Genomic DNA, 16,914 nt, shown 5'->3' with positions numbered 1-16,914 from the left:
GTTGTTGTAATAGCAGCTGCTGTAGAGTCAGCAGCTGTTGTATTGTTGTCAGTAGTTGTGGTTTTACTCTGCAGTGACAGTTAAAGTTATGTCAGTGGATCCAGCAGCAGCAGATTTCTTCTTGTATTTCTGTCTTCACCCTCTTTCCCATCGTCGATATAATCCAACAATAAACAGCTCTCACGCTTTTTTCCTTCTGGCCTCCCTGAGGACTTCCTCTTCCTCACACACACACACACACACACACACACACACACACACACACACACACAGAAACAGTGAATCTGGTGTTGAGACAGATTCTTGGCAATCACTGGATAGTTCCCATTATCATTGCCCTCTGGTCTCCCTCCAAACCAAGTCTGGTTTCGATGGCAGTGATCAACTACTGAACACAGATGATCATAAAACCTTGAGACCGTTTTATTCTTTTTATTATTAACGTTTATTTCTTCTGTCGGCCTTCTCTTGGTTACCACAAAAACGTTTAATCACAAACAAACCAACCACGCTGGTGCTTTCGTGAAGAGGGATGTGTTGTGTATCTCACGTCTGCTGCAATGTTTGTTTTTGTAGACACGAGGCTCGTTTCAAACAGCGAATGTTGGAGCTGACGGACACCAACAACACAGCCTACCTGTTTCTGTCTGCGGCCAACCGCTGGCTGGAGGTCCGAACGGTGAGGAACGATTTTATGAGGGTTTTTTCACACATAAAACATGGGAGATGTAAATGTGAGATTCATGCTTATCTGAGACTCTTGACCCTCTTTGTTTTGACCCTCTCCTCTGGTGGGTCTGTGTTCAATCCTCTTTTCAGATGTAGTGTTTTTGAATGATGATGCTCTGTGAGTAAACGTCTCTTTACGTCTTCTCTGTGCAGGACTACCTCGGAGCGGTGATCGTGCTGACGGCAGCAGGAGCCTCAATATGGAGCTTAGAGTACGGTCTGCCTTCTGGAGGCCTGGTGGGCCTCGGACTCACATACGCGCTCACTGTGAGTTTTGTCTTTGTCACTTGTTACGGCACATTATTTTCTTAATGTTAGAAGTTAACTCAACACCTGTGCAGGGTTGTAGCACCCTGAGTGAGCTGACATTTTGAAATCTTTTAGTAATTGCATGAGGCTGCACTGCTTCTCTCAGGGAGGCTCCTGTAAACAAACACATGTGAGATTTGGCCCCAAAACCTGGCAGATTTTGCGGGAATATGCACCTTTAAAGTACGTGAATGTACTTCATGCTGCAAGGCGTGAACCACAAACCACTTCTGCTAAATTTGAACTAGATTACCCGCAGGGCGTTTTAAAGCATGCCCAGTTTTCAACGTTCAAATCAAATTCTTCCCAACGTTAAACTCTGGCTGCCTTCCCAGTTACATTCAGATGTACATCACAGTTTAGAAGCTATTGTCTCAGTTAGCATCAGGAATTGATAACTGGTCGGTTTTATCTGTAAAATACTGTATATTCTGACACTTGATGGATAACTTGAGGTGACAAAACTCACAGAGACCCGAAGAAAAGAAGGTCATTCAGGGACACGAAGGTTAATTTCACCAAAGGGCCCCTGTGTGATTTATTTCTTTATCCTGATAGTGGAAATATGATCCCGTCTCTCTGTGTGTGTCACCGTGTAGGTCACCAACTACCTGAACTGGGTTGTGAGGAACCTGGCCGACCTGGAGGTCCAGATGGCAGCTGTGAAGAAGGTCAACAGCTTCCTCACCACAGAGTCGGAGAACTATGAGGGATCTATGGGTAACTGAGTTCTCTCAAATTAAACACACATGTAACCTTAAAATTTAATCCATGGTCTAACACACCGTGAAACTGTGTTAGACTCCCTCTCGAGAGATCAAGTTAGCAGACCGCTAATTTATGGAGTTTTATCAGCCTCAGAAACGACCGCACGACAACAATACACTGCAGTAAATGGATCCAAATATAAACCGCCACCAAAAAGCCACAAATAATGCTCAGAACAGCACCAAACTTCAGCAACAGTACAAATAGGGTCTCAGCACATAGTCCGGGGCATCTAACCTCCGCTAGCTTAGCTGGATTTCTACTGAAAAGCTGACTAAATTTACCACTCTTCTGCAGCAGCTTCCTGTTGACGGGAAGTCCCGACGAGTCGATTACCGAGTGCAGTAGAGTTCCGCGGCTCATGGATGAAAATGTATGATTATGACTCCATGGAAAAGCAATCAAAGTTCATATGTGTCTTACCTGCCAGTTTATAACAGTTATTATCGAGAGCGGACAGGGAAAAGAACGGAATTGAGCATTTCTAACCGCACTCGGTAATCGTCGCGTCGGGACTTCCCCGACCCGGAAGCTGATGGAGGAGAGTTGAACTCTGTTTTTAGCTTCCCAATAGAAATCCAGCTAAGCTAGCGGAGGTTAGATGCCCCGGACTATGTGCTGAGACCCTATTTGTACTGTTGCTGAAGTTTGGTGCTGTTCTGAGCATTATTTGTGGCTTTTTGGTGGCGGTTTATATTTGGATCCATTTACTGCAGTGTATTGTTGTCGTGCGGTCGTTTCTGAGGTTGATAAAACTCCGTAAATTAGCGGTCTGCTAACTTGATCTCTGGAGAGGGAGTCTAACACAGTTTCATGGTGTGTTAGACCATGGATTAAATTTACACCGGAATATCCCTTTAAATCCTGACGACATCTCGGACAAACACGATTCAGCTTTGCAGCACTTGTGAATCTTACGCGTCTCGCTGTGTTTGGACATTTTCGCGATGACCCCGATAACCTCGACAGGAGGAACCACGTCTTTTGGGTTTTTTCAGGCAGCGAGAACGTGGCCAAAATGTTTGGGAAGTATCTCGTTGCTGCATTCCAGAATTTCCAAATTTCATCTTCCTAATGTGTCTGATGTAATCGCAGTAGCCTTCCATGAGTCATCACACACGCACGTTTAGACAAATCATTTCACAAATTACCCTCACACCACATCTAAATACGATTTTACATCCAAGTACAAAGCGTTTTTTTTTAAGATGGTGATTTATAGATTCGAACACGATGACCGGGTCTCAAGATAACGAAGGTCTGGTTGTAGCTGTACAGTACGTGTGTGGGCAGTCGAGTATCTGTCGAGTCCAGAAGCCGTTGGGGTTTATTGGATGTGCTGTTGCTATGGTGAGACACAAATGCTGCTGGAATTTTTTCCTGGCAAGACAGATAACAAAAACATCGACACTTTTCATTGTTGCACCGTTTAATCAGGGTGCCGCAGAGATTACTAATATCCCAAATCTTTTCAAAACCTGAACAAAAAAGGGAAAACACTTTGAGCAGGAGCAGCTATTCCTGGAAACAAAAACAATTCCTCAGCTTGAAGGATTGGATGGAAATAACAAAGAAGGTGAAAAGGAACCGAGACAGAAAAAGAGAGAATAGATATTTCTTCCACATTCTGTTAGAATATTAGAAAAAGGAGGAAAGTTGAGTCGAGGATAATGTTTCTTTCGGGGGGTCATTTGTCTCAGTGACTCTTCCTCTGAACCGTCGTCTCTTACAGTAAATGACCCATTAAACTATAAAACAACTCCAAAAAAAAACCCCTGAGTGACAGAAAACAGAGAGATTCCTCCGCTCTGACATCATGGAAGCTTCCAGCGGACTGATAAACGTAGAGAAATCATTCACAGTTAGGGAGGAACAAACTAAAAAGAAACTCTCTTATCTTGTCAGTGTAGTAATATGAATAATGTGGCACAGAAGCACCAGTGTTTCTACCTCCTGCTGCAGGGACTCTTCTCAGCCTCAGATACAGCTGAACACTGTCCTCAGTGGCGCTGGAGGGAGTTCCACTTGACGTTGGATGTCACATTTTTAACGGGAAACCTGCAGAACTAACTGACGGCATTGAGTTCGAGAGTTTAACCAGACGATGCGATCCAGCTGCCTAATGGGAAGTGAAGGATCACGAGTTAAATATCTAAAAATGGATGAACTGGTGAAGATTTGGTTCAAGCATTCATGTTCCTCAGAGAGAGGATTGTAATGACATTGATGAGCCTTTCATGTTTCATGCAGCGCCGTCATCTTGTGATCATTTGTACCCTACAATTAATCCTCCCTGCACACAATTAATGCGTCTTAATATTGCATATGTATTAAAAGTAGTAAAAGAGCATTTAAAGCAGGAATAGACAACTTTTCAACAATTCCCTGAATTGCGAGCACTAACTGACCACTGTCCAAAGTGAAAAACAACAGTTTGGATCCAGATTTGAGCGAGAAACCCTGAACATACTGAGAGTAAAACAGCCGGGTTTGTTTAGTAGGCAGGTTTTGAAGTATGGGAACTGAGAGGAAACACATTTCAGCAGGGGGACAGTTTTTGACGCAACACCGGAGCGCTCTAAATCACTCATAATTCAATCACAAATAAAGCCTTGGTTGCTTTTTGGCGCGAGTTTTACTTTAAACCTTGTTTTACCTTCTATCGCTCCAACTCTTCGACTTCTTTGCCTCCTCCATCAGCAGGATTCATTAGAGTTTCCACAGTTATTCAAGTTGTTCCACAGTCACCTGGGAGTACTGACCGGGGGAAACTCTGCCTCTTCCTGTTTTAGTTGATCAGTGGTGGGCAGGTTGAATAGCAAAGTGAAAGTGAGGCTTGTAGGGAACCAATCAGTACATGGATGTTGTCATTTGTCCACAACCATCACACTGTGACATCACTATTTGCTGATTTAAGTAAGTTTAAATGTTATGAAGCAAAATCTGACAGTTTGGTTCCTTTTGTTTCCACGTGGATAAACAATACGGATACTTGAAATTTGCACCTGTCGCAGTTCTTCAAGGGATATTCTGGTGTAAATTTAATCCATGGTCTAACACACCGTGAAACTGTGTTAGACTCCCTCTCGAGAGATCAAGTTAGCAGACCGCTAATTTACAGAGTTTTATCAACCTCAGAAACGACCGCACGACAACAATACACTGCAGTAAATGGATCCAAATATAAACCGCCACCAAAAAGCCACAAATAATGCTCAGAACAGCACCAAACTTCAGCAACAGTACAAATAGGGTCTCAGCACATAGTCCGGGGCATCTAACCTCCGCTAGCTTAGCTGGATTTCTACTGAAAAGCTGACTAAATTTACCACTCTTCTGCAGCAGCTTCCTGTTGACGGGAAGTCCCGACGAGTCGATTACCGAGTGCAGTAGAGTTCCGCGGCTCATGGATGAGAATGTATGATTATGACTCCATGGAAAAGCAATCAAAGTTCATATGTGTCTTACCTGCCAGTTTATAACAGTTATTATCGAGAGCGGACAGGGAAAAGAACGGAATTGAGCATTTCTAACCGCACTCGGTAATCGTCGCGTCGGGACTTCCCCGACCCGGAAGCTGATGGAGGAGAGTTGAACTCTGTTTTTAGCTTCACAATAGAAATCCAGCTAAGCTAGCGGAGGTTAGATGCCCCGGACTATGTGCTGAGACCCTATTTGTACTGTTGCTGAAGTTTGGTGCTGTTCTGAGCATTATTTGTGGCTGTTTGGTGGCGGTTTATATTTGGATCCATTTACTGCAGTGTATTGTTGTCGTGCGGTCGTTTCTGAGGTTGATAAAACTCCGTAAATTAGCGGTCTGCTAACTTGATCTCTCGAGAGGGAGTCTAACACAGTTTCACGGTGTGTTAGACCATGGATTAAACTTACATCGAAATATCCCTTTAATAAAATCAGTTTTAAGTCATTCAGCATCGTGTGAAAGTGACGAGGCATCAGAGGTTTAAATACAACCACAACAAGATGTTTGTGGTGTCAGTGGAGAACCTCAGCAGACCTGTAGCTCTGTATATCTGCTGTGTTATGACTTGCTCCATAAGCTCTATATGCTGCTGTTTACACCAGACATGATGTAGCATAGACAACTAGCGCGGCAGCAAGTGGTCTGCTCTGTGTTGCCATGTTGTCCGGTCCAGTGTCTTTGAGGGTAAGTGAAATAAAAACCCTCCTGTGTTTCTGTCCCTGCAGACACCTCGCAGGTACCTGAGAACTGGCCTCAGAACGGTGAGATAAAGATCCAGGACCTGTGTGTGCGCTACGATCCCATGCTCAAGCCGGTGCTCAAACACGTCAACGCGTACATCGAACCTGGACAGAAGGTAATTAACACGACGATGTGAAGAGAGCGTGACGCTGCAATGATCAGCGTGTGGTGGAGCGGTAGAATCACACCTCAAAGAAAGGTTCAATATTCTTTTATGTCTTATTTGTTGGGCTACAACTCTCGATTAAAACATCTGAAAATGATATGCTACACATCTGATACTAAACCTGTTTGTTAGCTTTTATAAGCACAACAAATAGGTATGAATACAGTATAAATATGCATGTAATAAATGGATTAAAATGCAGAGAAAGTGCATAAAGTCACCTACTGGACTGTCGTGGAAAATCCAACCCTGGAAAATCCACAATAAAAGATTATTTTGGTGTAAAAAAAATGGCAGATATTCCCCTTCAGAGTGGGTGGAGACAGAAACAGAACTAATAACTGCAGGATATTGATTAGATATTGCAAGTATGTGCAGGTTAAAGCTCATCTCTTTGCATATCTTTGGTCTGAAGTGGCTTTAAATTGAAGGCTCGAGACTTCTTCAAAAAGTAGTTGGAGTCTGAGATTAAATTAATAAAATTAACTCCTTGCTCTTCTAAAATCCACCACCATGCACTTGGTACAGATCTGAAGTTTTCCCTCATCTTTACTTCTATTTAATATCAAATTTAAAATGTAAATTAAAGGTTAATGCACTGCCAAATAACAACAACTTGCTTCAGAAACAAATGCATCCATAATCAGATATAAACATCATTAAACTGTATTTTTAAAGCGTCCTAAACAATTCAGCATTCATCAAAAATCTTTTTCTCCGTCCTGTAAACTTTAGGAAACGTCTCTCACTCAGGTCTCAAATGTAATATTGTTGTAAAAATGCTTTGAATTAATTAAAGCAGTGAGGAATGTCTGAAGCTAATAAGAAGACGGTGAGTTATTGTGTAATTGTTGACTTTTCCTTTGAAGTCACAGCCGAGTGCCTCCTGAACCAACGAGCTGACACTTAGCGACCAAACTGCGTCCACGCTCGGCACGTACCTGCCATGCTGTTATCACGCAGGTGTCTCATGTCTCGCCGCCGTGTCACCCTGAAGCTCATTGGCTCTCTCTCCTCTCCCCGTTAGGTGGGAATCTGCGGTCGCACGGGCAGCGGGAAGTCGTCTCTGTCCTTGGCCTTTTTCAACATGGTGGATATTTTTGAAGGTGGGTCTGTCTCCTGTCACGCTGTTAACAAAGCGAGCGAGAGAGTTCACTCTGTTTTTCCATTTCTTTCATCTTTGTTTCAGCCTCTCTCGTCCGTCTCTGTCCTGCTGTCTCTCAGTGCTTCAGTGTGTTTATGTCTCATTAAAGGGAGTGATCCTGAAGATCATCTCTTGTCTGTTTGGAGGATTTCCTCTCAGGTCCTGTTTCTCAGGAGGTCCATGAGTAATCGCGCTATGTAGAAATATTGTTATGAGCTGATTCCTTTTTTGTTTTATTGCGTACGAGGATGCACACACACAGTTACATCTGCAGCGCGATGTCCATCCCTTCAGCTAGTTTCATGCTTTTTTCATTGATTGACAGTCGTAATCCGTTGTAACACGTAACGCAACATGTTTGTTCCGCCTTGGAGGTCTCGTTCAGACTCTCAAGAGGAACCGACTGTCGGAAACAAGTTTTGTAGAACCGCGTAATAATCTTTGAAGTAAAGTAAACTATCAACAACCGAACATTGGTCGGGTGCATTTGTGCTTTCACTCGTAGTTTGCCTCTTTATTACATTTTTAAACATATACTTGACCGTAAGAGCCCCTAGTTGCGTCTGTTCCTGATACTGTACGCTTGGCACAGTCCGCTGTCAGATTGTGAGCAGAGCTGTAAATGTTATATAGCATCTATCATTCCTATTATTAGGCTGCAGAGCTAGCGACTGTTGACCATAAAGAAAGCTACAAAATGTCCAGTTAGCTTCACATCGTCTGGACAATATAACCGCCATGTTCAACGAGTCGGAAAGGGGGCTTTACTGTTAAAGGGACAGTGTGTAATATATCAAGTATTTAGCGCCATCTAGCTGTGAGGTTCTACATTGCAACACTCCTTTGCTCACCCCTCCCGTTCTGAAGACGTTGGAGACGTTCCGGAAGCTACGGTGGCCCTGACGGACAAGAAACTCATTTTAAGAATATGGACTCTTTCCCAACAGCGTCGAGTATTTCTACTGATTCAAGTAATGAGGTAAAGATGTAGTTAGTTATTGTTATTGTTAGTGACGAGCGCTTTCGCTGAGCTCCCTCTCAGTTCTGCAGTCAAGCTAGCTCTGAGCGAAAACACGTTTAGCCTTACTACGTAGTACCACGTAGTGCTTTGTGTCCCTCTCGGCAGTCCATAGTTTTTTAAAACCGGAAAGACATGGCGGCCTCCATAGAGCTTGCCCGTGCTGTGTATATTCAGATAGGTAATTCTTCAAAGACGTTGATTTGAGTTAATAAATTACTTAAATCGTTACACACTGTCCCTTTAAATTTGGTAACGCCAAAGTACTCTAATGTGTTACTTTTCTCAGTAGATGCATGTAGACTGATGCCAGCACTCGTGTCACTTCTAAAAGTAACGTTACCGACGCTGGTCAGCGGTAGCGATGTCCAAAGAAGCACAACATTGTGTCAGCAAAGACTACAAGAAGACTGTTAGCACACAAGCGATGCAGAATTTTTAAGATATTATATGTAAAAAATCAGTCCAGCAGATGTTTTGTGAGTAGGATGAGGTGTTCACCGTGTTTGTCAGGTGTGAAAGATACACACGGTGTGTTTTAGTTGAATGTAAACGCATCTTTGTTTTATGTTTCCCGTCAGTGAGCTGTACCGGCGTACGTACGTACAGAAAGGAAGGTCGTTTGTGGGAAATGTGTTCGTGTATTAACCGTAACGACTCGATGGGACAGAAATATTTATAGTATTCGACTCAGACATCATAATGGATCCAACAACGCTTGTATTTTTTTTATTCCAGCCCCTTTTAACTTAATCACCCTCTTAGTTTACAGCTCCTCTCTGAAGTGGTCATCATAAACCTTCAGTTTGTAAACCGAGCTGTAAATCTGCTCCCGCTCAGCTTCTCTTGCTCCCCGCAGCACGTCACCAACGTTTCCCATCAATCTGCTCGACTCAGAAAATGTTTAGTCTCACCTTTACATTAAGAAACATTAGACCGAAGTGTTTATCGCACCGCGGTGACTCTGTGGTTCTGCTCAAGTGTTGCATTAGCTTGCTTCAACCTGTTCATGTCACGTGTTCTTCTTCCTTTTATTTAAATGACCCACATTCTTTAAACCAGACAAACTCAAGTCCTCCAGAAGACGTCGTCTCTAAATGTCCGTCCTGTGGTCCAGCAGTGTGTATTTATGTTGTAGAGAATGTTTATTTAACCGTCCCTCCCCGTGTTTCAGCTCTTTTTAAACACGCAGGTCGTCTTTGAGGGAGAATCCGATGGTCTTTTTTGTTCTTCGTGTGCGTTGTTTCACTTTTAAATTCCTCACAAGAGGACCTGAAGTAGACTCTTCAGTCCGAGGATTAAAATAAGACGCAGCACATGTTCTCTCAGACATTTATTTATATATATATATATATATTTTTTGTTTGTTTTCAAGATGCCAGTCGCAAAAAGTCTTAAACCCGTCTTTAGTATTTACGACATCTTGAAAAAGCGAGTCGTAATCGTCGAGCTCTGTTTTTAGTCTGAGTGAAGATGACAGCTCCTAAACAGATTATTGAGACGAAGATGAGATTACACAGTCACTGTTTCCATACACACACACACACACACACACACACACACACACACACACACAGCTGGGCAGACATTTCATTTAACAGTAAATTAAGAAGTGTGTCAGCTGCATTTCCTTATAAAGCAGTGAAATAAAAAACCAGAGCGCTGTCCTGGTGAAAACTTCTCCCGACTGGACTGAACAGAACATTCTTGATTTTACGACCCCCCCCCCCCAAAAATATCACATTGTGTTTAACAGAACAAGCATATTTATGAAAAAGAGAATAAGAAGAGGGATCTTAAGTTTTAAGGGCAAGTTTAAGATGATAGTTCAGTATAAAAATAACAAGTAAAGGAGCATTTTTTCAACCCTAAAGAGACAAAACTGCCAAAATAAATCGATAAGTGATCACTTGACCCGGTGATGACATTTTTAAACCTCACGAGCAGTTCCTCAAATGGCCACTCGAGGCTTCAAAAGCGAGTCAAGGGCCCGAATCTACAGGGGAAATAAATCATGTTTACTTGTGTTTTATTGATTATCTGCAGGGAAGATCGTCATCGATGGGATCGACATCTGTAAGCTTCCTCTGCAGACGCTCAGGTCGCGACTCTCCATCATCCTCCAGGATCCCGTGTTGTTCAGCGGATCGATAAGGTACGCAGACACACACTCGGAGAAAGAATCAGTGCGTCCTGTTGAATGTAAAGATTTAAGATCCCGTGCGACACAAATCTGAGATCATAATAAACGTTAGAGGCTCGTCTGTTGCTTTGTTTGTTCTGCAAATCATCCGTCTAAAGCTGGAGGGAGGTTTCAGCAACGACAGGATGAAGTAAAGTCTGCAGAGTTAATGCTGACGATGTGTTTTTTCCACAATACTGGACTATTTTTAAACGTCACCGGCTTGGCGAGAGGACGGGCAAAAAGGGTTTCTTGGCAGCAGAAACGTCAGGTCAAAAGTTTAAAGGATGGAATTTGAAGAGAATGTGGGCAGATTTCATATCGAGGAGAGTTCGAAAGAGTTCAACTTGCTGAACTAGATACACTCATTTATTCACATGGAGATCACACAGTATAAAAGCACGACGTCAAGACGTTTATTGACACCATCTTTTTACAAAAGTGGCTTGACAGGTTAAACGACAGCGACAATCCCTGTTACACGGCGGTTGATCTCGTACATAAAGAGCTTCTGCACCTCGTTCTCGTCTCCCCAACGAGGTTACGTCGCTTTCAGCTGCCGTACTACTTTGTCACGTTAGCTGCTAACTGCTGCTAGCTGCTTTTAACTCTCCCGGTGATGGGTCACAGTTTCACACAGGTTGTTACCTTTGTTGCTGACTCAAAAGGAACAACAGTGACCCCAGTGTTTATCCACACATAGACTTTACTCAGGTATACGCCAGGTACATTCTGCGGACAGTTATAGCTTTTATTACTTTGTCCGAGAGACTGATATTCACAGAAAAGGGATGTCCTCTGGTGTAACATCCCTCCAGGTTGTCATTCAGCACCGCGTCGGTAGCTTCCTCCTCACGCGGCTGTTATAAAAACAGAATGCGAGGTGTGTTTTTGACTTTACAAAACTTCCTGCTGACGACGGAAGTCAACAGAGCAGACGAATCCTGGGAGAGAGAAACAGAAAGGAGAACATTATGTGAGTAAAGAGATTCTGAAGAAGGTGATGATGTTGATTTTTGAGCCTCATTCTCACGCAGTCAAATATCTTTTATACAATATGATACGGCAACATCCGCACCTTGAACAGGGAACACGAGCTACTGGGTCACAAAAATTAGCGTAATACCAGAAGAGAGGAAGTGATTCATAAACTGTTCTCATGTTTGGAGAGTTTAGCCCGAAACATCACATTTTAAGCTCTTTTTCCAGTAAAATAAAACCTCAGAAGTGACACACGTTGATGAATACGTAAGAGAGAAATGAAGTCTGAGTGTTTTTTGTCCTGGAAGACGTTTTGTCACATGGCAACATGAAGTCCCAGCTGTGGGGTTCGTGGTCGGACGCACAGTGGGAACTCTGTCTTGGACCTAATCTGACTTTTGTCACAGACGTCACGAACTGACGAGGTCGCCGGACGGATGAAGGACCCGGCGTTGTTTTTCACGTCTCCTTCTCCTAATCCGTAACACACACACTCACAACCTCTGCGTGTTTGTGTTACTAGAAGACACGGTGACTCGGTGTTTGTTATAAAAGACAAAGAGCATGTGATATTTGTTTGGACAGATACGGCGCTCTAGATAAATGTGTGTGAGTGTGTGAGAGAGAGAGAAAGTGTGTGTCTTGGCGTTTTCCACCGGCTCTTGTTTATGCGAGCGTAAGCCTCGGGGTGAACGGTCGACAGTAACTGTTTCACACTGTTATCTTAGATGTTGCTGTTATATTCTGACACTCTGCCACACACAGGTCGAATAAAAAGAGCTCGGCAGCTTCGTCATGTCGTGATTAAGTGTGTTACATTGAACCTTTACAACAACAACAACACAAAAACATGTCTGAGTGAAACAGAACTTAACTATTCATCTGTTCCTGCAATATTTTCTGAATTATCTTCCAGTTTAAAATGTCAAGTTCTGCATTTTTTAAAGGGGAATTCTGGTGTTTTAATGGAAAAGTATCTGACTGTTCGTGGACCCAAAGCTTCCAGAACATGCAGCTACTGGGCCCAGGTTTAAAAAATACCAGAATCCCCCTTTAATATCTTATTTCAGGAGACACGACAGGCAAATAAAAAGCTTCACCTGAAGCTGATTCACCTTTAATTCCCTCTGTAGGCTGCACAGTCCAACAGATTCCTGCATCCAGGATTAAAATGCTCTGCAGATACAATATAATTAATAAGAGATGATAAATAAACGTGTGCAAGTTGATGGAAACAATCGTCACGTGTGGTTCGTTCAGTCTTTGTAGGTTTCAGTCGGTCCTGTTTATAAATTAAAGCTCTCTTACTTTACTTCTGTCCCCGCACGATAACCAAAAGAAACTCAGACTCCAGATGATATTAATCAGCAGCCGCCTCATTCTGCCATTATAAACTCTAAAACGTGACATTTTGTGCTCTTGCTGCAGGTTTAATCTCGATCCGGAGAGGACGTGTACCGACGACCGACTCTGGGAGGCGCTCGAGATCGCTCAGCTGAAGAACATGGTGAAAGCTCTGCCTGGAGGACTAGGTAAAATGAGTTTTATTGCACCAAAAGTCAGTTTTAGAAGAATCAAATGGTTATTTTTGTTTGACTGAATGTGTGTATTTGTACGTCCAGACGCGGTGGTGACAGAAGGCGGAGAGAACTTCAGCGTCGGTCAGCGGCAGCTCTTCTGTTTGGCTCGAGCGTTCGTCAGGAAGAGCAGCATCCTCATCATGGACGAAGCCACAGCGTCTATAGACATGGCCACGGTGTGTGTGTGTGATATCAGATACCTTAAAGGGATATTCCGGTGTAAGTTTAATCCATGGTCTAACACACAGTGAAACTGTGTTAGACTCCCTCTCGAGAGATCAAGTTAGCAGACCGCTAATTTACGGAGTTTTATCAACCTCAGAAACGACCGCACGACAACAATACACTGCAGTAAATGGATCCAAATATAAACCGCCACCAAAAAGCCACAAATAATGCTCAGAACAGCACCAAACTTCAGCAACAGTACAAATAGGGTCTCAGCACATAGTCCGGGGCATCTAAACCTCCGCTAGCTTAGCTGGATTTCTACTTGAAAGCTAAAAACAGATTTCAACTCTCCTCCATCAGCTTCCGGGTCAGGGGAAGTCCCGAAGCGACGATTACCGAGTGAGGTTAGAAATGCTCAATTCCGTTCTTTTCCCTGTCCGCTCTCGATAATAACTGTTATAAACTGGCAGGTAAGACACATATGAACTTTGATTGCTTTTCCATGGAGTACATAATCAGACATTTTCATCCATGAGCCGCAGGAACTCTACTGCACTCGGTAATCGACTCGTCGGGACTTCCCGTCAACAGGAAGCTGCTGCAGAAGAGTGGTAAATTTAGTCAGCTTTTCAGTAGAAATCCAGCTAAGCTAGCGGAGGTTAGATGCCCCGGACTATGTGCTGAGACCCTATTTGTACTGTTGCTGAAGTTTGGTGCTGTTCTGAGCATTATTTGTGGCTTTTTGGTGGCGGTTTATATTTGGATCCATTTACTGCAGTGTATTGTTGTCTTGCGGTCGTTTCTGAGGTTGATAAAACTCCGTAAATTAGCGGTCTGCTAACTTGATCTCTCGAGAGGGAGTCTAACACAGTTTCACGGTGTGTTAGACCATGGATTAAACTTACACCGGAATATCCCTTTAATAGATCCAAATGTTTCTTTGTTATCTCATCCAGTTTAGTCTAAATTAATCAGAAAAACATTTAGAAACTCCACGTAAGTCCTTTTTCTGTATAAATATCTTCTTCTCTAACATCTAGTTTTTGTTCCTCGCAGGAGAACATCTTACAAAAAGTCGTGATGACGGCGTTTGCGGACAGAACCGTCGTTACGATCGCAGTAAGTTTCCTCCGGCTCGGTATCGGTCCTGCAGCTCTCGGAGCCTCCAGGTGTGATGGATGCAGATATGAGGCTCGTTATCTTTGAGCCTCATGTGCGTCCATCACGTTATATTTACCTTCAGGATGCTTTGAACATCCTTTTCCTTCTCGTTTGACCTTTTCACACTAACTGTTTCCACACTGAATCTAAAAGAGTCGCTCCTTTCTGACTGTTCTCTCCCTGTGATGCTGTCTCGTCCTCTCATCTCTCCATCTTTATCTACCTTCTTTCGTCTTTTCTGTCCTCTCTTTCCCTTCTTTCCCTCGACGTTTTCTATCCTCTCTGTCCTCCTCCGTCCCTCCACCAGCACCGAGTGTCCTCCATCTTGGAGGCCGAGCAGGTGTTGGTCTTCTCCTCGGGGATCCTGGTGGAAAGCGACTCGGGTCCCAACCTTCTATCACAGGAGGAGAGCCTCTTCAGTGTGCTAGTGAGGACTCACAAGTAGACCCGGACCAGCACAGACCGCTTTGGATCTTCTGTCTTTTCTCCTCCTTCCATTTTTCCGCCTGTTTCTGTCGTGTTTCCTTCTCCTCCTGGCTGATTCTGGGTCTGCTGCAGCCTTACTGCCACTGACCGCCTGGTTGGTATCAAACCAAACTACTGCATGCTCTTTCTGGAGATTCTTTTTGCTTCTGACGTGACCACTTTTCCACAAGCTAATGGTCTCTATTGTTTGTTGGCAGCATCGTGTCCACACCATCCTAACAGCTGATCTGGTCATCGTGATGAAGCGAGGGAACATTTTGGAGTACGACAAACCTGAGACTCTGCTGGAGCAGGAGGACGGGATGTTTGCCTCGTTCGTCAAGGCCGACATGTAGACAGGAAGTCAGTCGACGACAGCTGACAGACTGATCAGTTTGTTGATCTTCTTCTATTTTTACGCAGAAATCTTTTATCTTAACGAGGCCGACGGACCTCCGTGACACTCCGACACTCCAGTGAAGCCGATGATGCATCGATGACGTCAGATGACAGCTTTTAAAACTGTACTTGAAACATTCAGTCTGCCAATTTATTACTGCCTTTTATTCATGACATGTAGAAACACAACATTTAAATTAGAGTCCATCTTTATTTTATACTTTATTCCAAAAGACAATGAAGAAATACTCGTTTCCAGAGAGACGTTTTTAGATTACCGACCTTTAAAAAACAGGATTAAGAGTACAAAGTTAATAAATACGTTGGACAGATAATATATGATGCTATTGATCAGATTTATTAGAGGTTTATAAGAACAATGAGGCTTCATTCTGTATTTTCCTTCTCGTCAACACATCGAATGGAAAGACCGTCTCTCAACATCCGACACAAGACACACAAACTTTACAAAGACTCACAAAAAGTTATTTCCTTAGACAGCAGGTCGCTGTAGTTTTTAATCAAACATTACTCAAACTGCAGCTTCTTCTCTCACTCTCACACCACCGTCAGAAACTTCACCTTCTAGAGAAAGTCTAAAGAGGTCAAAAAGCTCCAGAAACACTCGTAAAAAACTATCAGTCTGATGTGTTTCGACTTGTAGCTCGATGACCGTGATGGAGGCTACAAGTGGAAACGTGTCGGTTGTGTTCCAGTGTTGCTCACAGGGATCAGGGTTGTGATGAAGGTCTGAGTTCAGGCCGTCCACCCTCGTTAGATAATTACTAAACAGCCTGTTGATTAGGACCCATCATGTGGGAGTGGGTCAGTTGTGTTGATGGTTTTTGGGCAACATGCAGCTCTAAACCACAGAAGAAGAAGATATACACACACACACACACACACCAGACATAAGCAGAATTCAGATTTAAGTTCTGTCCTTTGGCCGAGACTGTAAACATCGTTAACCACATCGTTTTAAAATCAATCGCAGGTCTGATCAGAGTTTCACACTTCATCATTTATACGACAGTTTACTGGATAGTCTTTAATTATCTTGTTAATATATTTGTTTTTATGCACAACACGTTTATTATCCTTCAGCACTTCTATTATGCAACAATAAGAAAGGGAGAAACTTGTATTTAATTGATTTTTTTTTAAAGATTGAATGTTGGCTTTGGCCAGTGTGTGTCTGTAATGTTTTAGACCCTGGTGTAGAATAGATTTTTAATGTAAAGCCATAGAAGTTAAACTGATAGAACGATCTGAACATTGAGGCTGCGTTCGCTTCGTGTCGGACGCCGAAGAAGAAACTAACCAAAGTGTTTCAGTTCCAACTGGAAATCAGCGTCACAGGATTTCTTTGGTCTTCTTTGAAACACTTGTGACGCCTCACTCTGAATTTTCCAACAGGATGTCGACCTGTTCGTCTTTTCCAAGTTTTTTTAAAACTGTGTGACGTCAGCGTGGCAAAGATTTCCTCGGGAAAAAATGTTTGACTTGTACTTCCCAAACAAAGCTTCTTTTTATAACAATTAAACAACTTGTTGAATATGAAAAGGTTTTGTACACAAATTCAGAATTTATCACATCGGATGTTTTTCAAATTGGGAAGT

The 16,914-nt window shown here is 43.0% G+C and overlaps 1 protein-coding gene across 1 annotated transcript in view; it reads left to right on the top strand.

The window, feature by feature from the left end:
- Window positions 1–15,791, top strand: part of LOC115595936 (ATP-binding cassette sub-family C member 9-like) — a 41,215-nt gene extending 25,424 nt beyond the window's left edge. The window contains exons 20-30 of the mRNA XM_030440784.1: window positions 577–679; window positions 883–996; window positions 1,638–1,758; window positions 6,013–6,143; window positions 7,222–7,300; window positions 10,403–10,511; window positions 12,948–13,051; window positions 13,142–13,275; window positions 14,327–14,389; window positions 14,739–14,858; window positions 15,115–15,791. Of these exons, the coding sequence (XP_030296644.1) occupies window positions 577–679; window positions 883–996; window positions 1,638–1,758; window positions 6,013–6,143; window positions 7,222–7,300; window positions 10,403–10,511; window positions 12,948–13,051; window positions 13,142–13,275; window positions 14,327–14,389; window positions 14,739–14,858; window positions 15,115–15,252 (1,216 nt within the window). The 3' untranslated portion in view covers window positions 15,253–15,791. The remainder of the gene's footprint in view (window positions 1–576; window positions 680–882; window positions 997–1,637; window positions 1,759–6,012; window positions 6,144–7,221; window positions 7,301–10,402; window positions 10,512–12,947; window positions 13,052–13,141; window positions 13,276–14,326; window positions 14,390–14,738; window positions 14,859–15,114) is intronic.
- Window positions 15,792–16,914: the final 1,123 nt, after the last annotated feature.

This window comes from Sparus aurata, chromosome 14 (assembly GCF_900880675.1).
Source record: "Sparus aurata chromosome 14, fSpaAur1.1, whole genome shotgun sequence".
Classification (NCBI taxonomy): Eukaryota; Metazoa; Chordata; class Actinopteri; order Spariformes; family Sparidae; genus Sparus; species Sparus aurata.
The sequence above is the reverse complement of the archived record's forward strand: the minus strand, read 5'-3'. Positions and strand labels throughout refer to the sequence as shown.